Source organism: Monodon monoceros, unplaced genomic scaffold (assembly GCF_005190385.1).
Source record: "Monodon monoceros isolate NGI ecotype Baffin Bay Population unplaced genomic scaffold, NGI_Narwhal_1 Super_Scaffold_1, whole genome shotgun sequence".
In the NCBI taxonomy this organism is placed as follows: domain Eukaryota; kingdom Metazoa; phylum Chordata; class Mammalia; order Artiodactyla; family Monodontidae; genus Monodon; species Monodon monoceros.
The window spans coordinates 79,621,649-79,646,604 of record NW_021703765.1 but is presented as its reverse complement, the minus strand read 5'-3'; the positions used below and the strand labels follow the sequence as shown (position 1 = coordinate 79,646,604).

General features: G+C 53.7%; 2 protein-coding genes across 10 annotated transcripts in view; both read right to left on the bottom strand.

The window, feature by feature from the left end:
* Positions 1-12,064, bottom strand: part of BCL7A (BAF chromatin remodeling complex subunit BCL7A) — a 35,990-nt gene extending 23,926 nt beyond the window's left edge. For 5 of the 9 annotated variants that reach the window (XR_003794274.1, XR_003794273.1, XR_003794277.1 and 2 more), the window contains exons 1-2: positions 9,044-9,348; positions 2,023-2,104 (exon numbers count right to left, since the gene is read on the bottom strand). Coding sequence is in view for 4 of the 9 variants with exons in the window: in XM_029227028.1 (XP_029082861.1) it covers positions 2,023-2,104; positions 9,044-9,135 (174 nt within the window). In the remaining 5 variants the exon portion in view is untranslated. Of the gene's footprint in view, positions 1-2,022; positions 2,105-4,455; positions 5,085-7,260; positions 7,951-9,043; positions 9,349-9,580 lie in introns of those variants that run through there. The other 4 variants (XM_029227026.1, XM_029227037.1, XM_029227044.1 and 1 more) reach the window with 4 other exon arrangements.
* Positions 12,065-17,420: 5,356 nt separating this feature from the next.
* WDR66 (WD repeat domain 66) overlaps positions 17,421-24,956 on the bottom strand; it is a 73,084-nt gene continuing 65,548 nt past the window's right edge. Inside the window, exons 19-20 of the mRNA XM_029218414.1 lie at positions 24,126-24,227; positions 17,421-22,938 (exon numbers count right to left, since the gene is read on the bottom strand). Coding sequence (XP_029074247.1) covers positions 22,802-22,938; positions 24,126-24,227 — 239 coding nt within the window. The 3' untranslated portion in view covers positions 17,421-22,801. The remainder of the gene's footprint in view (positions 22,939-24,125; positions 24,228-24,956) is intronic.

Genomic DNA, 24,956 nt, shown 5'->3' with positions numbered 1-24,956 from the left:
CTACCCCTTCCCGCTGAAGATTACCGGCCACAACCATCAGAGATTCGGATCCAGCTATCCAGGGTGAGGCCCAGGAACCTGCATTTTGTTGAGACTCCCAGGGGATCTAATGCTCAGCCAGGCGTGGGACCCACCACCCTAGAGAAAGGGGGGAGGAGTATTGTACATCTTGGCTCAGAGATGACAGCGAATTAGCATCCGAGCACTGTCTGCACAGCTGTGCTGAGCTAAATTCTTCCCATATGATATACTGCCTTTGCTCTGTTGCAGAAACCCCAGGAGCTGGATGTTACTGTTCTACAGCACAAAAGAGGGAACTAACCCAGCAAGGTGGGGTCACCCGTCTGGTATCACAGGCTAATTGGGGGTAGTCTGTCCAAATCCAAACCTTGAGGTCTTTGCCCAGCCCCAGGCTGCCCTGTCCTTCCTGATAGCCCATATATTACATTCTCTCCTTCGTCACAATCCATTTGGCACTTCCCTGATGTCTGTTTCATGCTATTCTATAATTATCTTCCCCCAACAAGATTATAAATTCCTTGAGAGCAGGGACCACATCTTCTCAAATGCAACCGGCGTTTATACAACACCTAATGATGTGCAAGGCGCAGACGTGGGCAAGAGCCAGGAGCTGCCTTCGAGGAGGCTGGCTACACTCTGCTCTCCCTCCGGAACGGCCGGCACCAAAGGCCAGGACAGTCTATGTCGGTGCCTCTGGGGGAAGCAGCCCTGGTGGCTCCACGAACCAGCCCAGGCGAGGACCAGAGGGGATGACAAGCCCCCACGTTCTCAGCCCAGCACCGACCCACCCAGGGGCTGCATGTGATCAAAGGGTCAAGAATGGAGCCTCAGCCCTGCCAGGAGACCCAAGACTCGTGGGGCAGGTCACTGGAGACTGTGGAGAGAGGCTTTATCCCGTGGTTCTTTTTTTATTCTTGGCCACGCCACACGGCAGGCAGGATCTTAGTTCCCTGACCAGGGATTGAACCCGTGCCCTCTGCAGTGGTATTGTGGAATCTTAACCACTGGACCGCCAGGGAAGTCTCTGCCCCGCTTTATGGCCCCTAGAAACCTACCAATCGTGCCCACTGTCACGACTGGAGGCATGTGGTCAGTGTGAGCTGAGCCATCCTTGCATAGTAGGGAAGGCACTCAGGCAGGACGAACAGCCCATGCAAAGGCCTGTCAGTGGGACCATTCTGGATTTTGACTGGAAATGAGAGCAGCTGACCTGTGGGTCTTTGAGGGTAACTGGCCTGGGACCCACCATGCTGAAAAACTATCCATGATGCGGGGCAGGTCTGTCATCAATGCCTCCCTGAGAGCAAGCGCAGCCACGAGGCCTTCCTCTAGCGGTCATAGTCGCCGCCCCTCCTGGAACCCTCCCCTGTCAATGGCCCCTGCTTCTCCGCACCAAACTTTCATGCTGGGGTCACCCTTCACCAGCAGCTCCAACCACCAGAAGGCTCTCCAAGAGTGGAGAGTATGTGCTTTGGAGTCAAAAGACCTGACATTTGCTGTGTGACTCTGGGGAAACGGCTTTGCCTCTCTGAGCCTGCGTCTTCCCTTGTCCAGAGTGGATAAAGAGCTCACTCCACAAAGTAGTGCCTGGCAGATGGTCAGGTGCCAAGAATGACACCACAACGATGGGGGAGGTACCTGTCTGCAGGTACCGCCACGCCCACCGCAAAGCCATGGTGCCCAGGGCCTCAGGGAGAGGATAACTCTGCACTAAGCAGTGTGCCCACTGGCAAACCATGGGGCTGTCAGCCCCGAAGAGGTGACTTACAGGGGACATTCCCCACCTCTCTGAGGGCCAAACTCTGGGGCTGGATGATGGGGGGAGGGGTAGACACAGGTTCAGCAGCCTCTCCAGCCCTAAGCTGGGTCCTTCTGCTGCCCAAGTGGCCTTGGCCCCAGGGTCCCCGCATGGTGGGTGGCAGTGGACAGCCCCCTCTCCCTGTGATGGGAGGGAGTGTGGATGGACAGCCCCACCCCAGGGGACCGGCCCCACATACTCACATCGTCAACCTTTGGCTCCGTCACAGGGACCCACTTGTAGATTCGCAGGGATGTGTCACCCACAGTCACCCACTTCTTCTCCCTGCAGAGGACGAGGAAGAACCCATTACCGGGGGGCTTCGGGGGCAGGCCCTTGCTCACGCCGGCGGGGGGCACAGGCCGCACTCCCTTGGAGCAGCTGTGACGCGGTGACAGCTCCAGGCAGGGCTGAGAGAACATCTCCGGATCACACAGACGAGGGCTTGAATCCTAGCTCTGCCGCTCGCTGGCTGGGGGCCCCTGGGCAAGTCACTTCGCCAGCCTGAGCCTCAGTTTCCCCATCTGCTAGACCACATGGGGTTGTCAATCTCTCCAGGCTGCTGCGAGGGAGACAAAGCATGTCGCATGTCGACTGCTTCCTGTGCCTGGAAGAGTGCCCCGTGAGACCGGAGGGGAGGGCAGGGCTGCCACTGGGATGATTCCTCTGGATGGAGGGAATCAGCCCCGGTTCCTCCAGCCTTCACCCCCCCAGAGCCGGCGAACTGGGCCACCCGAGCCCCTCTGAGCAGCAGAGAGGGCTTCAGAACAGGGCATTTCCTCTGTGGGGGTGGGAGGGTCTTCCCCAAGGGTACCCAGGGGCTCACCCTGCCCCCCTCACCCTGCACCCTGCCTCCGAGGTCGTGGGAAGGGAAGCAGGCGCTGACAGCATGAGTAACCACCCCAGGCTCTTCCGGGCAAAAGCCAGTTAGATCAGCCCTGGGGAATGGAGAGCAGGGGGGAACCTGGATGCCCAGTGGCCTCGGCCCCAAGGGCAGTCCCCAGATGCTGAAACCGAGGGGCTGCGACAGGGAAGCACAGCCCCGTCTGCGGGCAGCCACGGCTGGGAGGTTGCCTGCCCCAAGACCCTATACGTCGGTTCGGAGACAGGCTTCAGTTCCAGGGTCTCAGCTCCTAACGTCTGCACAGCTGCCCCCGATCCACCCCCAGCCACATCCTAAACTCCTGGGGCACAGTGCCCAGGGGCCCCCAGCTGCCAAAGGCAGGTTGATGGTGAGAAGCAAATCACAAGCCACGAGAAGGAAAGGGGGTGACTGCTTTCCACTAAGGGTAATGATGGTAATTACCACTCTCTCCTCCTACCTCTCTGCTTCGAGCATCGTCCTTCTCTAGCTATATCACCCCAGCCTCCCAACTTCGGTCCTCGACCTCTGGCAGCCTACGAGTCAGGTCCTGTCACCTCCTGCCCCTAACACTAGGAGTGACAGCCAGAGGCCACGTGCCTGAGGACACCAGGGCTAAGGGAGAGCCCCCCTCAGAAGGAAAGCTGGGGTTTCAACCAGGGAGCTGGGCTCTGGAGTCCACGATTTGATGGCACAGCCAGACGTACACCTGCTGTAGGTGGCATAGCGGCCGGGAGCCCTCAGCAACGTTAGCGACACGGGGTCCACCAGAGCCGAGAATTACGTGTGGCTGTGGGTGCCTCGTCCAGCCTCCCCACCAAGACCTTGGCCTTGGGTCCTCTCCTCCATGGGCAAGTAGCCCTCCCAAGCTGGTGGGACACGTTACCGCCACCTGGCACCCCTTCACCACTGGGGGTTCCGGGTGCCCAAGCACACTCAAAACCAGCTGAGCCAAACCACGGACACTTCCATACCCCAAACTGTGCCTGCGCGGGTCCCAAAGTCCCCGGCTGGCGGAAGCTAGGGCCTGGCTTTTCCTTATTCTACTGTGACCATTTCTAGTGCCTTCTGTGTGCTGAGCACTGCACATACTCTAATCATCCCATAAGCTCTCATGGCAGCAACTGTCGCCTTTCCTGTTTGACAGATAAAGAAACTGAGGCAGGGGGAGGTGGAGTCCTTCTCCCCAGAGCCAGTGTTCAAACCTCCATGCCACACTGCTTTTTGGACCAGCCTCCCCTGCCCCATCCCTGCCCCGTTTAGCCCTGAGAGAATTAAACAAAGTCAGGCACCTAAGTCACCACCCACCTGTCCCCAGCCTCTCAGAGGCAGGATGGACGATCCACAACCCCAGTCTTTCCCCACCTTCGTGCTGAATAATCAACAGGTGCCTGGAAGGGACAGAGACGTTCCAAGAAACAACCTTGGTGACAAAGCAACAATCATAATGGCCATTGTGCGCTGAGGGCTTCCGTGCCAAGCACTTTACTTACATGCCCTCTCTCCCGACAATTGCCAACAGACCTGTGAGAGGGAGACTACTGTCACCCCACTTTATAGATGGGGAAATGGGAGGCCCAGAGAAGTTATACCAGTAGCTCACGGTCACACAGCTAGTCAACGGCAGAACCAGGACTGGACACGGGCTCTGACCCCTGCTATTCTGTCTCCCGTGAAACACTACTAAGAAATGACTCCACAGAGCACATCGGTGACAGAAGCTGGACAAATCGCCCAAATCCCATGCAAATGGCCAAAGGCACTCACTACTCACCAGCCCCTCAACTGGCTTCTTTGGTCCGGGCCCCAGTAGGTCAGCAAATCCAAGGCTTGATTGTGTTATAAAAAAAAAAAAAAGTAATTGACTTGCAATAGACAGGACACCTCTCAGGGCAGAAAGTGTGCCAGATCTGGGCTTCGCAGGCCACACCTGAGCCAAGATGAATGTATCAAGTGGCAGGTAGCTTCCCAGAGAGGTTACAGGCCCTGCAGGTTCGGACCTGAACTCAGGTAGGTTCTGGTGCCTCCCTTGGTCCGAGTTCCCAACTCACCCCAGGGATTAGAAACCGTTCTCCAGTTGCATTTCTAGGTGTGGGCATTGAGGGGCCATGGGACAGAGGGAAGAGCATTGAGAGCCCGACCTCAGCCTGGTATCTGGCCAGCAGCCACCCAGGGAGACACAGGCCCCAGAGCTCAGGGGCAAGTCACTGAGTGAGTAGCCGGTACTTCGGAGACACATCCAGGGAGCGCCGGGTGTGTCATCAAGCCAGCGGCCTGGCAGCGCCTCGGGAAATGACACAGGGACTCCGGAAAGCAGCTGAGAGTTCCCACTACCACCTCCAAACCCATCACCCTAGAACACACAGCCCCCCAAGCCCAAAGAAAGGTATTAAGCTGTACTTAATTACATCCGCAGTAGCAAACAAGTAGCCAACGGGCGTGTTTTGTCTGGCCTGCACGGTACTTTTAAAAATTTGAATCAATTACCAGACTTAAAGAAAAAAAAAAAAGAAGCCAGACCCCACATTAAAATGCAGATTCCTGGCCACTCTCAAAAACACGTTCTGGCCACGAGGGGCCCACATGCCCCGAGGAGCACTGACTCTCTCCAGATGGGGCCCTGGGGCTCCCTCGGATCCCCCAGGTCTCGCCACCTGCAGGCACTGGGCTCAGATTCACCACAACCACCAGGCCGCAGCCCAACCTTGCCACGAAGCTGCCCTGGACACGGCCTGAGCCCTCCTGCCTTGCTGGCCCCCGGTAACCAGCCAGGCTTAAGTGCCTCTCTCTTCCCCACCAGGCTTGGGCTCCTGGACAAAAGAAGCAAATGAGGTCCCAGCTGTAGGAATAGAGCCTCAAACGCCCCTCCCCAGCACGGGCTCCTGTGTAAACTATGCGCACCCTTCTCCCCAGATTCTCTAGGCCGAGGGCAATGTCTAATGTTCCCCCAAGGTCAGGTCCAAGGAAGGGCTAGCCAGCCAGGGTGACCTGACTCCCTCAAAGAGGGCTCCGAACCCCTCACTTCCGATCCACTTCTCAGGGCTAGTCCTTGATGCCGTAGGAGGCCTGGCTACAGCTGGCCTCATCCTAACTAGGCCCAGGCCCGCTTGACCTGCCCTGTGCCTGGTAGAAGGGTGCCCCTGGAAGTACCAAGGTAAGGGTTTAGGCACAGTCAAACCTCCCCTCGCCCCCAGAGACGTGCGGGAAGTCTCGGGGAACAGGCCTCTCTCTGTCTTCACAAGCCACCGAGGGACCCTTCAGACCACGGATCCAGGGGTCCAAGGCCTAAGCCTACTTCGAGGCTCAAGGCTTTGCCTCCCGCCCAGGGACTCCCCCTGCCCTGCTTTTCTCCGCCCACACGGGGCCTCCTAACCCTGCCCCAGCTTCCCCAAAAGGAGCCCACCATTTCGTTCTTCCTTCTTGTTCTAGCTGCCTCTCACTCCACCAACCTGCCTTGCTGGGACACAGAAAGGAGAGGAGAAACGGCCGGCAGCTACCGACAGGGTGGCCACGGCTGGCTGTTGGCTTTTTCCACAGCAGGGGAAGGGTAGGGCTGGCAGAAGGGGGAATTTTTAGGGGACCCTGGGACTGAGGAGAAATACCACCCTAGGCTTACAGGCTAAGTGGTATGCCAGGCACCTCCATTCTGGATTTAAAAAAACAAAACAAAACAAAACAGGATGCAGAAGTTAAATTGGAATTTCAGATAAATGACGAATAATTTTTTTAGTATAAGTATGTCTCAATTAGTGCATGGGACATACTTACACTAAATAAAAAAAGGAAGTATTTAAAAATATTATTTCTTTGTTTATCTGAAATTCAAATTTAACTGGGTGCCCCATAATTTTATTTGCTAAATCTGGCAACCCAGTGTTCCAGCCAGTGGTGAAATGCACGGTTGGTGGCCACACAGTTAATAAACAACCCCAAACCACAAGGGCTGACTGGAAGACGCATTCTGAAGGCACAGCGAGGGTGAGATTTGGCTTCTCGGGGCTGGGGAAACCCAGGAAACAAGGCAAAGGCTTTTTTTTTACTTAGAATGGGCAGGAGAAAAAGAAAAAGAAAGAAAAAAAAATCAGCAAAATGCAAGTTTCTACCCCACAGTAAGGACCGCATTTAATGACTGCTCCTGTGTGCAGGATAAGTGCTTTTTGAGACATGATGCTATTCCAGAAGGGGAGAAGGTAGCACAGGAACCTCTTGTCTTGGTTAGAGAAGTTATGTGGTTAGCCCAAGGTCACACTGGAAGCCCAGCCATGAGATCCCAAAGGCTGAGGTCTTCTAGAGGACTTGACTCGTAGTTTCCCAAGACACAAAAAAGGAAGGGAGACACGTTCTCCTCTTGTCCCCCCAAACACAGGCCTCGCCAGCAGCGGGCTAAGCAACACTGAGGGCCACCAGGCCGGCTGCTCTGGGGCCGGCAGGGTGGAAAACCCCACACAGCTCCATCTGCCCTCCCAGCAGAGCAGCTGTCAGGGTGCAGGAGCCTCCGCCAGGCTGGGAACCTGGAGCGCAAGGCCCCGCCAAGCCTCCCGCAGCACGGAAAGGCAGCAGGCCCCCACCCCTTTCTCACCTCCAGGCTGCTGACAGAAGGGACTCAGGCCCAGACAACAGCTCTTTCTTTGCACAGGCGTTCAGGCAGGGGACCACTCCAGCCTTCCCTCTGGGAATCCCGCAGGAGAGGGGGTGGTGGGCTTGTTTTCCCGTGTGCGTTTTGGCCTGCAGCTGTTTCTGCCATTTTTAAATGGCTCCAGTCCGGGCACTGGGCGCCCTGCGCACCAGGGGAGCTCCCACGGCAGGGAAGACTTGGATCTCAACTTTGGAAGGCCTTCCCTTCTCACGGTTCTGAAAATTCTTTGTCCCACTAGAGCCAAACCCAGCCCTCGGCCGGGCATCCGGCCATCTGCAGACAGCCCTTTCCATAGGAGGCCCGGGAGCACGTGGACTTTATTGATTTTCCTCTTGCCTTTTTTGTTGGGTTTGACTCAGAAAGGACAGCTAACTTGTGACACGGCTAGACTGGAGGCTAGCCCCCAGTGGTTTTGAGGGACCGAGGCGAGGCGTTACTCAAGAAATGACACCCCTAAACATAAACAGAGCCCGCCACGGGGCCTGCGGGGGTTTGCAGGCTTTAAATAAAGGGTCAGGACGAGCCCGCGGGCGCTGACACTCGAACGGCGCTGCGGCTCCTCTCCCTCCCTGACCCTGGTGAGGCCGTGGGAAAAAAATAATAAAGTTGAAATCCGGGAGCTGGGAGTTTTCAACAAGTCCGCCCCAACCTGGCGATCGGCTCGCGCCTCGGGCCTGGCCCTCGGGCCGATTCCGAGACAGACCCGGACGAGGCCGGGGAAACGTTCAGTCGTATTAATTACAACCAGGCCACGCCGGACGGAATCTCACGTGAGCTGGAGAAACCGCACGGCCGACACCGAGTCCCCCTCGCCCCCCGCGCAGAGAACAAAAACAACGGCTCTCTCCGCAAAACAAACGCGAGCTGCCGGGTTCGGACAGGCAGACGCGGCCCAGGACCGGGGTCTGGCCCCCAACATTCGCTTGCCCAGACCCCCGCGCCCGGGTCCGGGCACAGCGGGGCGGGAGGGGGGAGCCCGGAGCCCCGGGCCCCGCGGCCGCCGCCGGCGTTTCCTCCTCGCGCTCGCCCCCATCTTTCTTCCTCGCCAAGAGCCCTCGCTCCAGGCAGCCCAAAGCGCTAAATTTAAACGGCTCGCGCTCTGCAAACTCCGCAGACTCGAGGGCGCCGGGCCTGGGAGGCGGGGAGCGAGCGAGCCAGCCAGCCAGCCAGCCGGCCGGGGAGGGAGGGAGGGGGGGAGGGAGGCCCGGCGCGGGCAAGGGCGCGGGGGCCGGCGCTGCGCCGCCCGGGGCGCGCGGGTAGGAGACGGAGACAGCGGCGGCGGCCCGCTCGGTGCCTGCACAATGGAGCTCGCGCTCTCCCCTCTGCCGCCGGCATCGCGGCCCCGGCGCGCGGGAAGCCGCTTTCATGTGACTTGCACAAAACGAAATGGCTTCTGGGGCCGGCCCCGAGCCCCCCTCCCGGGAGCCGAGCGCCGCGCCGGGGACTGCCCGCCGCTCCACCGCCCGGCCCGGGGCGCCCGCCGCCTCCAGGCTGCCGCCGCCGCGCCAGGTGGGCGACAGGCGCGAGCGCACCTGGGCAGCGGCCGCGGCCCCTGCCGCGCGCAGGTGACCCGGCTCGCGCGCCGCCCGCCCTCTCCAACTCCTGGGCCCGCGGGCGGCCCGGGGCGCTGCGCCCCGCCGGCTTTTTGTATCTGGTCTCGGGGTTCGGGGCGGCCGCGGCGCGAGCCTGCAACCGAACGAGAGAACAAGCCGGCGCCTCCGCTTACCATTTGCGCACTTTCTCGATAGCCGCCATGACCCTCTTGATATCATCTTTGGCCCGGCTCCTGGTCTCGGCTCGAACCGACCTGCCCGACATGGTTCTGGCGGGGAGAGAGAGGCTGGGGGAGCGCGCCCGCCGGGTCCTGCTCGCGCTCCGCGGCGGCCACACTCGCGCCCGCCCGCCCGCTCACTCACACAGAGAGACACACACAGACACACACACACACACACAGACACACACACACTCGCACACATACACACACACACACAAAGCCTAGTGCCGCCGCGCGCCCAGGGCCCAGTGCGCAAGCGCCGGGCGGCAGCTGCACCGAGCAGGGGGAGCAGCGCCGCCGCGGCCGCCGGTAGTGCGGCCTCCGGGCGCCGCTGCCGCCGCGGGGCAGCGCCGCGAGCCTCTCCGCCCACCCGGGGGAGGTGCCCGCGACCCCCCGCTCCCCGGGGAGGCGACGAGGGGTACCCGGCGACCCCCGGCTCCGGGCACGCGGAGGGGAGGCGGGCCGGCGGACGTGCGCGCGGACACTTACTCGGAGGCCGCAGGTGCCGGGGGGTCCCCAGGAGAGGGCGGGCCGGCGGGGCGGCCGGCCGTGGAGGGAGCGCATTCCTGGGGAGCCAGCGCGGCAGCCCATCCGCTGCCCCGGGTGTGTGGCAGCGTCTGCAGTAATGGAAGTTTCCTGTGGGGCTCCCGACTTCTCCGAGTTGAAGGCGCCGATTCGGGACGCGAGGTGCTCTTGGAAAGAGTTGAGAAACGCGGACCTCTGCTGACCCTCTGCCCGGTTTAAATACGCGAGCTAGGACGTCGCTTCCCTATCCTTAGTCCTTTTGGAAAACGAGGGTGGGAGGAAAGGTGCCTGGGGTGACCACTAGAGACATCCGACCTTGCTTATGAAAGAGCTTTCGGCGCAGGAAAAGCTCGATGATTATTTATCAGCGTTTCAACAGGGGCTCTTAGACCTTTCCTCCTAGTGATAAGTTGCCCTGGCCATAAATAAGGTCAGGGAGCCCACGCTGGGGTTTCTGTTCGAGAACCACGAGTTGAGTTTAAGTCACTCCTGATGTAAGTCCCAGGCTCAGCCCAGGTGCTGCCACCTCACAAATGACCCTGGCAGGTAAAATGGACTGGCCAGCGACAAGGAGGACTTCTGGGCTGGTTTCTTCCCCGTGGTGCCTTACGACAGCTCCGCACGAATCTGCAATTACCAGGATAAGCCAGGGGCCTCAACCTTATGTTCAGCTGCAGCTAAATTATCTTGACCAGAGCCAATTCGTGCCCAGGTGGATGCTGGGGAAAAAGAATGACCCCGTTAGCAAGCCCAGTGCCTTGGAGATCAACTAACCCAACATCAGTCATTTTACATGGAGGGAAACTGAGTCCCAGGGAAGTTCAAGGACACAGCCATGAGCTAGAGGTTTGTCTTCCGCTCATTCTAAAATCAAGCCCTTTCCCCTGAGGTTTTGGTTTGGGGGAGAAAAGCTTCTGGTGATACGGAGTGGAAGCTGCACTGCAGGCCTTTTCCTATGCATGTCCTTTTACCATCCCAAACCCCGAGTTCCTGATGTGAGGATTATATGGGAAAACATGTAACAGTGGGTCATAAGGCAGCCGTCTCATACCATTGGCCCTCTGACTTACCTGGCCAGCAGATACATGCTTAAGGTTACACAGAACTTTTTAAAGCATATATTTGAATGAAAAATGGGAACATATATTTAAAAATCCAAGTACTGAATGATGAATGGACAAATGGGCATATCTATACAATAGAATATTATTCAGCCATTAAAAAGGAATAAAGTACTGATACATGCCACGGCATGGATGAACTTTGAAAACATCCTAAGTAAAGGAAGCCAGTCACAAAAAGACACATATTGTATGATTCCACTTATATGAGTTATCTAGACTAGGCAAATCCCTAGAGACAGAAACCAGAGGGACCGTGGGGAGGGGGGGAACGGGGAGTGACTTCAAATGGGTACAGGTGTTCCTTTTGGGGTGATAAAAAAGTTCTGAACGTAGGTAGTGGTGATGATCGTGCAACATTGTGAATGTGCTTTCTGTCGCTGAATCGCACACTTTAACATTGTTACAGTGGTCAGTTTTACATGATGTGTATTTTGCCACAGTAAAAAGATCTAGAGATAGCAGAAGACCTGCAAACTGGGCCCCACGTGCCACATGGCAACAATCAGCTGGAGCCGAGAAGCCCTGTGCCCCTCAGACAGAGCTCACTAGGTCGCCAATGTGTCACCCAGTCGCTGTACTCACTTGTGTTACCACATGGCCCCTGAAGGTGTTTGTGTGTTTGATCTCCGGCTAAGCTATAAGGCGCTCTACAAATGTTCTTTATAAACGTAGTTTGGCACTTTTTATAGTTTCCTGTCCCCTGCAGACAGTTTTACACTTCTTTCTTTCAACAAAGCACACTTGTTTTATAGTCTGTGTCTGATCATTCTGATATTTGAAGTATCTGAGAGTCTGTTTCTGCTGGTTCTTACTCATGGTGTCCTATTTCTTTGTGATCTGTCTGGTTCTCCTTGACCTTGCCGGACATTGTATTTTAACATTTATTTATAGGGATAATCTGAGGCCTAGAGTGAAGTTACCTTCCTCTCGAGTTGCTTTACATTTGCTCTGCCAGACTCCTGAGGGCACTGCTAGTGCAGGATGACCAACATCCAAGTTCAGGGCTCGTGGGTCCCTGGACCCCCAGGTGATGCCAATATAGGTTGCCTAAGTGAGTGAGACTGATTTGCTTATTGTACCCAGGGTGGGGTCAGTGATGTGCTGCAGCTGACCGGCAAGGCTGTGCTTCCCAACTCTGTTCAGTGACCTCCTATCAGTAGTTCTAAATCAGCCATGGCGGAGCATTTACACTGTGGAAATTGGCAAATGCTATAATACATCAGGACCCTTTCCCAACCTCACCAAGGGCTGGCGATAAGCATTTACCAGCACACCACTGGGCGAGGTCTCATCTCCCACCCAGCGTGGACCCTGGACTTTGATTTCCGACCTCTTGCCTCAAGAAAACCATTCACACTGAAGTTCAAATATGCCAGACCTGGCAAATATCTACAGGGTTCGAGTGGCTTCCTTGCTGGATTAGCTGGCAGGGTTCTCTTTTTCCTTCAGTTTCACCTATTCCTTACTATCTTGTCAGCATGTGGTGGCTTTTAGGATTTTTTAAAATATGTTTTCTAGCATATGTTCTAGCATTTTTAGTTGCTTTCAGCTTGAGCGTTGGTCTGAATAACTAGTTACCAGAGACTGGAAGTCAAGCTCTCTCTGAATGTTTGTGATAATCTTAGACATGTTAAAGGAGTGATCGTGGGGTTCCAGAGGTGAGTTACTTAGTCATGGCTTGTGTCTTGACCTAACTGTGCCTCACCTGTAAAATGGGGATGAAAATAAGACCTGCCTCACAGAGTTATGTGAATTAAAAACAGTATTTGTCAGGGAAAGTGGGGGGAGGGATACATTAGGAGTTTGGGATTAACATATACACACTACTATATATAAAATAGATAACCAACAAGTACCTACTGTATAGCACAGGGAACTATACTCAATATTTTGTAATAACCTATAAGGGAAAAGAATCTGAAAAAGAATACATATATATGTATAACTGAATCACTTTGCTGTACACCTGAAACTAACGCGACATTGTCAATCGACTATACTTCAATTAAAAACAACAACAACAGGGCTTCCCTGGTGGCGCAGTGGTTGAGAGTCCGCCTGCCGATGCAGAGGACACGGGTTCGTGCCCCGGTCCGGGAAGATCCCACCTGCCGCGGAGGGGCTGGGCCCGTGAGCCATGGCCGCTGAGCCTGCGTGTCCGGAGCCTGTGCTCCGCAGCAGGAGAAGCCACGACAGTGAGGGGCCCGCGTACCGAAAAAAAAACCCACCACCAACAACAACAATAACAAAAAACAAAACAGTATTTGTCAAGAATTTAGAACAGCACTTGGCACACAGTAACTGCTAGATACCAGAAAGCATTTGTTAAATAACAGACCTGGACGATCTTTGCATCAGTATGCCCCACACTGGGGTTTGAAGTCAAACTACTCTTCCTAGGCTGGTAAATTCAACCCTTACGTCACTCCTCCTCCGGGATGAAGGCTCATTCACCATGGGGTGGGAGGTGTGGGGAGGGGAAGGATAACTCTGGAACAGAGATGGAGATGGGTGATTGTGAGGAAAATGCAGGCCCGGCCCTGGCGCTTCTGGGCACCTTGGTCCTTGCCTAGCAACTTGTGACCGAGCGCTGTTTTCATAAACAGAGGTGCTTTGGTGTTTGGGGAGCAGGTCGTTAGCAAGGCCCAGCCAAGAGGGAAAACTATGAAGGGAACACTCCAACCACAGAATGAAATACAGTCCCTTACTCGGAGACAGGAACAGAAAGGATGAGCTGCGGAGGCTGAAGCCTCCCTCCTTTCACAGAAAAGGATGCTACTGGGACTTCCCTGGTGGCCCAGTGGGTAAGACTCTGCGCTCCCAATGCAGGGGGCCCAGGTTCGATCCTTGTTCAGGGAACTAGATCCCGCATGCGTGCCACAACTAAGAAGTCTGCATGCCGCAACAAAGATGCCACATGCCGCAACGAAGAACCACGTGCTGCAACTAAGACCCAGTGCAGCCTACATAAATAAATAAAAAAATAAATAAAATATTAAAAAAAAAAAAAAGGGACGCTACCATCCGGTCACACAGCCAGTTAGCAGAGTTCTGGCCAGAGCCGTGCTCTCCTGACTGTGTCTCTGGACCGGTGCTCCCCACTCCACAGTCATCAGGATGTGGAGAGTTGTAAATCAGCCCTGTGGGAGTGCTCTCAGGACCCTCCTGTCCCTCCCCCACCCAGAGAGGACAGGTAAATCTATACCAGCACGCCACTGGTGGAGCCCAACGGGATCCCGAATTATCGTAGGGAACGTCTCCCCCACAATGTGGGCCTGATGATGAATTTCAGATAGACTGGGGAGCCATTAAAAAAATTTTCCTTGATAAATCAAATACTCCAATTTGCTTCTCTGCCTACTTTTTCTTGCCTATAATTACAGCTCTAAAAATGGTCACCAGCTCAAATACTAATAGACTAGCAAGTTGTATATCCATGCATGCAGCCACTGGCTTGCCTAAAAGTTGGGCCACTTGAGGCCATATAGAAACAAAGAGATAGTAGATATAAAGTGCTTCAAGAGACAGATGTGTTCAGAGGTGAGACGGTGTAACGCAGGCTCTTCCAACAATGAATGATTAAACACAGAAGTCCGGTCATGACCCAGTGACCTGGAGCAGAGTTGGAATGCATCTACCAATGTGCTTGGTGAGCTCTTAGGTCAGAAATCCAGGAGGCTGCCCGAATGTCTTCTCTCGCTCCCCCGTGTGCAGTCATTTTGGCCGCCCAGCATCTGAATACCCTTCCTAGTTCTGGGTGAGCCTTTGTGGATGGAGGCTGCCCCCCACTACAGAAGCTAGAGGCGGCTTGTCCCTCTTTTTCCCAGGGGGTTAGGTCCTGGGCATGGGTCCCAACCTTACCCAGGTGGATGGTCTAGTAGGTTGATTTTCTTTTTTATTGAGGTATAGTTGATTTACAATATAATATGTTTGAGGAATATAATATAGTGACTGGTTCCTTTTTCTCCGCATCTTCGCCAACATTTGTTATTTGTGGTCTTTTTGACGACAGCCATTCTGACAGATGTGAGGTGATGTCTCTTTGTGGTTTGGATTTGCATTTCCCTGATGATTAGCGATGTTGAGCATCTTTTCATGTGCCTGTTGGCCACCTGTACATCTTCTTTAGAAAACGTCTATTCAGGTCTTCTGCCCATTTCTTTAATTGGGTTGCCAGTCGATTATTTTTAAATAATAGCTTTATTGAGATATAATTAACATACCATAAAATTCACCCTTTTTTTGGTTGTTTTTTTTTTTTTTTTTGATGTGGACCATTTCTGATGTCTCCACTGAACCCGCCAGAATATTGCTTCTGTTTTATGTCTTGGCCTTTTTTTTTTGGCCCCAAGGTATGTGGGATCCCAACTCCCCAACCAGGGACTGAACCCGCACTTCCTGCGTTGGAAGGCGAAGTCCCAACCACTGGACAGCCAGGTAAGTCCCAAAATTCACCCTTTTAAGGTGTTTTTGTGTGTGTGTGTGTGTTTTTTTTTTTGTGGTACGCGGGCCTCTCGCTGTTGTGGCCTCTCCCGTTGCGGAGCACAGGCTCCGGACGCGCAGGCTCAGTGGCCATGGCTCACGGGCCCAGCCGCTCCGCGGCATGTGAGATCCTCCTGGACCGGGCCACGAACCCGTGTCCCCTGCATCGGCAGGCGGACTCTCAACCACTGCGCCACCAGGGAAGCCCCCTAGCTTCTTTTATTTAGCATATTTTCAAGGTTCATCCCATGTATTAATACTTCATTCTTTTTATGGCTGAATGATATTCCATTACATGGATTTACCACATTTTGTTCATCCATTCATTCACTGGTGGACATTGGGTTGTCTCCACTTTTTGGCTGTTACGGGTAACGTTGCTATGGGGATAAGTACACAGGTTTTTGTGCAGATGTACATTTTCAGTTCTCTTGGCTACATACCCAGCAGGGGCATTGCTGGGTCATATGGTAACTCTGTATTTAACGTGTTGAAAAACTGCCAGACTGTTTTCCAAAGCAGCTGCACCATCTTACATTCCCACCAGCAATGTACGAGGGTTCCAATTTCTCCACATCCTCACCCACACTTGTTATCGTCTGTCTTTTTCATATTAGTCTTGTGGCGGTGAAGGGGTATCTCATTGTGGTTTTGATTTTGACTTTGATGTTTGAGGGTGTGTAGGGGCAGCGGAGAAATGACTTCCAGCAGAAGTGGCCCTTGGAAAGCCTAAGTATCGGAGGCACTGAGCTCCCAGTGGTGGCAGCGCCATTGGCAGCCTGGCTGCCGTTGGTTCCTGGTCATTTTCAGAGCTTGCTTCTTCAGTCGCTCCATTGAGCCTATGAGTTACCTGATGGTCTTCACATGAAGTCCCTTTCCCCGAAGCTAACCAGAGCCAATTTCTATTGCTCCAAACCAAAGATCATGGCTGATACCCTATTTAAGCTGCCTCTCAGTCTGTATACTTATCCTTCCTGAATGTCTTTTCTCTTGTTGCAATCTTTCACTTCTCCCCAAACTACTATAACAATCCCCTTGCTGTGGGCCCTTTCCCCAGCCAATCCCTCTTGCCCATCACCCAGCCCTACGCCTCTGAGATCCAAGTTTGATCCACTTCTCCCCCTTCCCTTTCATATCAAGCCTAACCTCCCTGATTCAGCACACAAGGCCAGCCATAATGTGATCACTGACTTCTCTGGGCTGCTCTCCTGCCACCTCCCCCCGGCACTGCTCAGATGGGCTTAGAGCGCCTCATTCATGTAATGTCTCCTCCACCTGCCCTGATCGCCTCCTCCTTCCCGCCCCATCTGCTCTGGACGCCCCTATGTCATATCACAAAATACTGTATTATTATTGACAGGTCTGTTTCCCTCGCTACAATATAACCTTCTAAAGGGAAAGAAACATGCTTCCCGCCACACTTTATCTTAGGCCTTAGCACCAGGGCACACAGCTCAACTGAGGTCACTGTTAGAGGATCTGGCACAAGTTACTGCTGTTCTCGCATATATCCTAGTGAAAGGCAGAGGTGACGGACAGCACACTGAGGGAGGGGTAAGTGGCGAGCTCTGGTGAAGCTTCACTGTACACCTGGCTGCCTTTGGGATACCACCAGCGACTCAGGGGACTGTGTAGTTAAACATGGTTGTGCACAAAGGGACAAGATCACGGAGAAAATTGTGGTTACATCTTTTTAAAATGTCGAAATCCCTGTAAAACTAAGAAGGATGTATTGATGCCGACTCAGGGTTTAAGGTTCATGGGGCTGAAACCCACTGGGAGCTTTCCCACCTTTGTCCAGTGTCACATGAGAGAACACACCAGCTTCAGGGCTGGTTCCTCACAAGACTTATTTATAGTCTTTCCTGGGATCCTCTGAGCGGCAGCATACCCCATATCAAGACTCTTTGTTTTGTTTTGTTTTTAAAAGCTTCTCTAAGGTTTTGTAATTAAATTTTTAAAAAATTTTATTTATGTATTTATTTTTGGCTGCATTGGGTCTTTGTTGCTGCTTACGGGCTTTCTCTACTTGAGGCGAGCAGGGGCTACTCTTTGCTGTGGTGCGGGGCTTCTCACTGCGGTGGCTTCTCTTGTTGCGGAGCACGGGCTCTAGGCGCGCGAGCTTCAGGAGTTGTGGTGCACGGGCTTAGTTGCTCTGTGGCATGTGGGGTCTTCCCGGACCGGGGCTCGAACCCGTGTCCCCTGCATTGGCAGGTGGATTCTTAACCACTGCACCACCAGGGAAGTCCCATATCAAGACTCTTTGAAAGTGAAGGAATAAGAAAGGCCAGATCATCTTCTTGAAGACTTGGCCTCCCTCCATTCCTCCTGCCCATCGCCCACGTGAAAACATTCCTGTTCGGACTCGAGAGGAAGCACCATGCAATGGCAGTGCTGAAGGAATGCCAGAGGTCGTTCTAGACTCCTGAGGACCCCACCTTGAGCCTACGTCCCTCTCTAGGGTCTGACCACACAAACCTCTGGTTCACTGAATGCTTCTGGCCTTGGTGGCACTGTCCCCTCGGTCTGGAAGGTTCTCCCCACTCTTTCCATGACTGTCTCTTAACTTACAAGCCTCGTCTTTGGAGAGACTGGCCCTGATCACTTAACTAAAGTACATTTCCCTCATGATATTCTATCTCATAGGCCCCTGGCTCTTCCTCTATGACCGCAGTTTGCAACGACATAGTTATGTGTTTGTTTAATCAGAGATCCCCGAAGACAAGGGCCATGCCCGTCTTGTCCACCCCTGTACCCCCAGCCCTACCGCAGTGCGGGCGCACACTCACCCTTTGCTGAATTCGTGAATGAATGGATGGATGAAGTCCATCTCCGAAGCAATCAGATGCACACGGAGGAGAAGCTGGGTGGTGGCCAGCACTTTAGACAGCGCCTACACCTGATGTGCTCTCTCTGCATCAGAACCAGGGTCCACAATACCGCCCACTGCTCCCTCCACCAGGACAGACACGCTGTGGGAACTACCCTTCACAGCACACGCTGTGTGTTGTCTGAAGTGCTGGCAAAGAGCTTGTAGTGGTTGTTGGAACTAAACTCGCCCCCGCCCAAAGGAAAAAACCCACTTGCTTTAACGACTAAGATCTAAAAAAATAAATACCATGTTTACATTGAAGTGTTTTGTGACTTCCCATCAACAAATAAGGAGAGAACAAGAGGGGGTGCAGGGCCGAACACAATGGCTCGTTCCCTTCCATGGGGGCGACCTTGGTATTGAACTTCCCCACTCACAGCTGGTGATTTCAAACTATGGAGAAAAAGGCAGGGTTGCCAACAGTGGAGAGTGATCTTCGGGGCCCGATGCCTCTCACCTGGGCACTGATAAATACCCATGGTTATCGGCGGAGGCGAGAGGCCTGCCTCGGGCATCAGCAGCTCAGGAAACACGGTAAAGAACCCCGCGACAGGTTTACTGTCCCATGAGCTTGGGCCCTACACTCAGCATCACACTGCCCTGGAAGAATGTTGCATCAACTCGGGTTGTGTGCCTGTGTGTGTGTGTGTGTGTGTGTGTGTGTGTGTGTGTGTGTGATATTCCTCTAAGCTAAGCTAGCAGAGGATGTTATGTGACATATGAATAGGGTGGCAACTTACTGTTGAGTCCCAGTGTCCTGTGTCTATTTATTATAGTCAGTTTTGAGCCACTGCCTGCAGGGGAACCTCTGTCATTCAGATCTCTCAAGAACATGGTCAGGCCAAAAACCCCAGGGTCTAGGGCAGCCGTGGCTTTAGGACACAGATCTTTCTGAAAAAAAAAAAAAAAAAAAAAGCCCCTTTTTGTCTGCACTGTCGCGAAGCACATCGGGTTCACAGAGGACAGCTGGCACATGAGGCAACCCACGAGCAGGGGCCCGGACTGGCTTCAAGAGCATTGGCTTGAGAGCTGCGGGGCACAGGGCAGCTCGTGGAAACAACTCAGGGGTGGCTGAGGCAGAAAGGCGGTACAGGATTTTTTTTTTTTTTTGGCCGCGCTGCGAGGCATGTGGGATCCTAGTTTCCGGACCAGGGATCGAATCTGGGCCCCGGCAGTGAAAGCACAGAGTCTTAACCACTGGACTGCCAGGGAATTCCCTCATTTTTAAATATAGTTTTGATTTTGAAATATTTTAGATTTGCAAAGGTAGTATGGAGAGTTAACACAGACCCTTCGCCCAGCTTCCCTCGTGTGCACTTTTAGGCAACCAAGATACATTGATCGAAACTAAGAAATTAAGTTTGGCCCAATGCTATCAATTGAACCACAGACTTCCTCTGGGTTTCACCGGGTTCTTCCTAATGTCCTTTTTCCGTTCCAGAAACCCAGGATCCTGCTTCACATTTAGTCATCGTGTCGCCTTAGTCTCCTCCGACCTGGGACAGTTTCTCAGCCTTTTCTTGTTTGTCATGACCTGGGCTATTTTGAAGAGTACTAGTCAGGTGTTTTACACATTCGTCGTACTTGTAAAACTCCGTTGGAAAGAGTCATCCTGGCCTAGAAGGTGGAGCAAACTCCAACCTGCAGGACAGATCCGGGCTGCTGTGTCCGTGTGGTCCGCAAGCTAAGAATGGCTTTCACATTTTTGAGTGGTTGAAAAAAATCTCAGAAGAAGAAGATTTCACGGTATGTGGAAATTCTCACAAAATCCAAATTAGTTTCAGTGTCCACAAATTAAGTTTGATTGGAAGGGGGCCACGTTCGTTCTTTCCTGGACCAGAGTCTGTGTGGCTGCGTTTGTGCTCCAGCGGCCGAGGTGAGGCATCCACCAGCCCACTCGGCCCACAGATCCCCACTGTTTACCCTCTGGCCCTTTCCAGAGAGTCTGCTGACCCTGATGCAGACGGCCTGTGGGGGCCGGATTCACTTTGATTCAAAAGCTAAGTCAGCTATTAAAAGAGCACTGAAGCTTCACGTTCATTCATTCAGTCGTTCCACAAATATTTATCAAGGGTCCTTTGTCAAAGCTTGCAGAGACCCCTATTTGAGCAAGTGTTAACAGATGCTAAAACCCTGGAGTCGGGAGAGATTAATTCTCATCAAACGTCTTCCCCAGTCTCAGGCACAGTTTCTGCCTGCAGTGATAATAGTTGCTGTCCTACTTTGAGCACTACGTTACACCAGGAACGCTTACCTGCAATATCTCTTTTAATCCTCACCACCACCCCAGGAGTTGTTCCAGGGGGAAACTGAGGTTTAAGAGATTAGCCACACCCAAGGGCACACAGGGTGCTACTAAATGGCAGAGGCAGGATGCAAGCCCAGGCCGGCCCGGCCCTTGGGCTGGTGCTGTGCAAACAAGACACTCGTCCTGCCCAGGAGGGGCCTGGGGGTCTGGAGGAGAGAGTGGGGGGCGGGGGAAGCTTTGGGTGGTTCCTGGACGATCGTGGCTTTTCCACGGGCTCCTGAACTCTGGAAGCAACAGGCCAGGATGCAGAGGTCAGTAGCCAGAGGCCCCATCTGAAACAGTATTATTTTTTCAAAAGAACATCACATGGTGCTTTTTGGGGTCCAGCATCTCGCCCCTACGTCCGATGTACAAGCCCAGCGAGACCGTCCGTCTTGGGTCTCTGCTCCCTCCATTTCTGGTGTCGCTGCTCTGCTACCCACATGGCTGGGAGAGTCTGAGCTCTCTGCTCTCTGGGCAGGAAGGCAGCCCTCCTCTTCCTGCCCTGGACCCGGGTGCTGGGGCCCGGCCTCGCCACCGCTTGCGTGGCCAGCAGGTGAAGACGCCCCGCCGGGGATGGAAGGTGCACATAAGCTGCTCTTCACCCTGGTCGGACAAGCTGAGAGATACCCCAGGAAAAGCACCAGCAGAAAGGGTGAGAAGGGGCGCCCGTGGCCTGGCTGGGCTGGGAGCAGGGTGGGAACGCCGCTGACACGGATGCTGCTGTCCCCTGCTATTTGGGCCTTCCCGGATGGACGGCCGCACTGACCCTCACCCTTCCCGTATCGACTCAGCGCAGAGCGAGCGGCTCAGCCTGGGCCTGATGGCAGTTCCCGCTCACCAGCCCCGCCGCCGCGGGTCCAACTGCTCACGGGCCGGTCCTGCTCCGGACGATGACTCCAATATATGTCGTCAACAAGAACCAGAAAGAGGGAGCCGGACCTGATGAAAGAAGCCCCTGGTGGGTGTCCAGAGTGCATCCAATTCTGAGTTATTTTCTGAAGAGAACAAGTCACTTGAGAGTTTTCTGTTCCCTAAAATGTCCCCGGGAACTTTTTAACTGGCTTGGTGGTCTGTCTCTCCTAAGCCCTTAGCAGCTGCAAAGCTGATTCACAAAGCTTGTTTTTCTTTTTGTGTTTTTCAAAAAGAACCAAATGTAAACCAGGTTGCAAAGCCCTGGAGGTATACAGTGTGACGAGCGGGGCGCCGGCTGTCCCGAGGCGGTGGTGACACAGCCGGGGTGGGGGATACGGCTCTGTTCTGTGTTCCAGGCTGTCCCAAGGACCCACAGAGCTAGGTTTCCAAACGGCCGCCACGCAGGGGGCTCTGCGCCTGGAGGAGGGAGCTGCAGCCGTTCTGTTTCTCTCACACACAGACCCCTGCTCCGGGGGTCAGAAACATCATCTCAAAGGCTGGTTTCTCCGGGGTAGGAGCTGGTACTGGCCGGCGGGTGTGTCGGACTAAGCACGTGTGGAGAATAACCTTTGGCCCATTTGCCTGAGTAAGACCTCATGACTGAGGACAAAACTCTTAAAATCAGACCATAACTTCCACCTGTTTATACGGCGAGGGTAGCCTATATTCAAGGTCAGAATGCTGCTGAAGCCTGAGTCACGTTCCCTCAACATCCCGAGCCGCGCCGGGTAACTGCTTTCGCCTGCTACGAGTTCTGCAGCCCAGCGGAGTTCAAGGCTGCGAATCAACCACACTGGCCTATGCGGCGCGTGCGCTGTGTGAGGGGGGGGGCGGCTCCCGTCTGCTGAGCTCTGCTCCGGGAAGGCCGGCCGGCCGTTTCTGGTCCAGCTGCGGTACACACAGGGCTCCGGGGCTGCTGTTCTGCATTCTCTTTGGCAGGTGCCACCGGCGTTAAGCATGGCCAGGGATGCTCTTCATAACGGTTGCACACAACTGCTCACGGGTTTTGCTCATAAGAAGCCACAAGCCGGGGCTCTCGGGAGCCCAGAGCACCCAACGCCCCCGCCCCAGCCTAATAGCAGGCTGGGATGACCCATATCAGGCCACATTAGGCTAAGGGTCCAGGTGCCACTTGAGGGGATAGAAATAAGGCCACACTTGCCACGAGGAAGGCCTGCTGCTGGCTGAGGCGCCCCCTGCCCCCGGGGACCACGCCACCTTCTCGTCCTGTCCAAACCCCCTCCAGGCAGCACTGCCGTGGATTAGGCACGAGAATGGCGGCCGGGGTCTCCAGACACCCTTTCCATCCAGCTGCCATCGTTTTTCTTGCCTCCACCCACTTTTCTATTTCAGAAACAGTGGAATGTCCAACTTTGTGAATTCCATTGCTTAACAGAAATTTGCTTTTAATGTCTAAACGTTCTGAAGATTAGAGTAGGGGTAGGGAAATGCGGGAAAAGCAGTGCCTTGTGGAAAACACACACACACACAAAGTCCTTTGTGCTTCAGGCACTCCTTTCAACTTCACTGACCGTAGGATCTTGTCCAGAATCTTGGGAAATGGTTAGGCCAAGAATTTGAGTCGTGAATATTTCTGCAGTGATTTCGTCTGGAAGTTCTTCTTCAAAGCAAATTTCTGAACCTAACCAGACAAGAAAAGAAAGCAAATGCCTTCATAACAATTAGGTTTCTAACTCAGAAGCATTTTCCAAAAATATGAGGAAATGATACTAAACAAAAGTGAGAGGAGCTTTGTGCTGGGATTTGGCCCTGATTCCGTGAAAACCTTTGGGTGGAAACTGGTTAAAATCCCTCCTTTGTGGTTTGGGTTTGGAGCACTGTTACCCAAAACTCTGCACACTTCACTGGAAAGCCTCAACTACAAGGCATCATTGATTTTACTGTTTTGAGACACTTAGGAACACTGTATACATGTGTGTGTATATAAAACAATTGGGAAAGTTACATTCTGAGATCCCAGGTACACAAGGAATGGCGTAGAGGAGCTTGCAGGTTGGAAATGACCAATCAGATCCTGGAGTCTAGAACCATCTGTGTTAGGAACTCTGTTCAATTTGAAATTGGGAACAGACAACAGAAGGAGAGGGAGAAGGAAGCCTGGTGAGGAGTCTTTGTTCCCGACCCCATGGGGGCAGCAGGGCAGCACTCGGGGTTGTCCATGGACACGTTCCAGCACAAGGGCGTCAGTGAGCTAAAAGAAGGAGGTGGGAAATCCTCAGACAGGAAAGGAGAGGAGGATTTTTTTTTTTTGGCCACACTGCACAGCATGCGGGATCTTAGTTCCCCGACCAGGGATCGAACCCACGCCCCCTGCAGTGGAAGCGTGGAGTCCTAACCACTGGACTGCTAGGGGAGTCCCAGGATGATCTTTAAAGATGTTCAAGCTCTGGCAGCGTGAAGTCAGGCTCGTGCCTGCCTGCCGAGTCCCTGCCCTCTCCTCATCCAAGGCTCTCCTGACGATACCTCTTCTGAAAGAGTTTCTGAACTGTATCCTCTACTAGTGGCCAAGATTCGCCTACCCAAGCTGGAAAGATGAGGACTGAATCGGGGGAATAATGGGAAGAAACAAGGCTGGGAGACACGAAGGAAGGACGGAGCACAAGAACAAAAGCTTTCATCTCTTAGACATGACCACTACTCCCTGGTCTTTTTATAACTTATTCATGTTGTGTTCCCAACAGACTTGCTTTGTTGTGTGCATGGTATGAAGGAGAGTGGCTTGCACCAGTTAGAAGACTTAAATGCACTTAAGTCGCCAACAAATTAGTGCAGCTCAGCTACGTGTCCAGACAGAGCCCACTGTAGTACCTTTGACAGAAGAGGCTGCGGGCTCGGATTTCCAGCCCTCAGGATTCAGTCCGAACAGTGTAGCAAAGCAGTCAGACATCTCCTCTTCCGTCATGTGCTCACCTGGGCATCACAAAGGGAAAAGGAGGCTGTTCAGCTCATGGGACTGAGCCTCACGTCAGAGTTTAACATCATCATTCTGGGGTCTTCAAGAGAATGATTCCACTGTTTCCTTGAGACACAAAAACATTCTAGGGAGTCCCATGTTACTGTCACATAGACTTCCTTATATGGTGCTAAAAATGGGACTCCAACCCAGGGGACTGTGTTGGGGCTTGTGCAGAGAAAGAAGACAGCACTCTGATAAAGACTGTGCTTAGCTTCATTTCAAATTCCCTCACACTAGAAGCAGCAGTTTGGCTAAGATGAAATGATCACCCAGAGAAAAGGGCTACTTGACTTCCTCACATAAAACGATGAGGAAGGACTTCCCTGGTGGCGCAGTGGCTAAGAATCCGCCTGCCAATGCAGGGGACATGGGTTTGAGCCCTGATCCGGGAAGATCCCACATGCTGCGGAGCAACTAAGCCTGTGCGCCACAACTACTGAGCCTGCGCTCTAGAGGCCATAAGCCACAACTACTGAGCCCGCGTGCCACAACTACAGAAGACCACACGCCTAGAGCCCGTGCTCCGCAACGAGAAGCCACTGCGATGAGAAGCCCACACACTGCAACGAAGAGAGAAGCCCGCGCACCACAACAAAGAGTAGCCCCCGATTGCTGCAACTAGAGAAAGCCCAAGCGCAGCAACAAAGACCCAACGCAGCCAAAAATAAATAAATAAATGTATT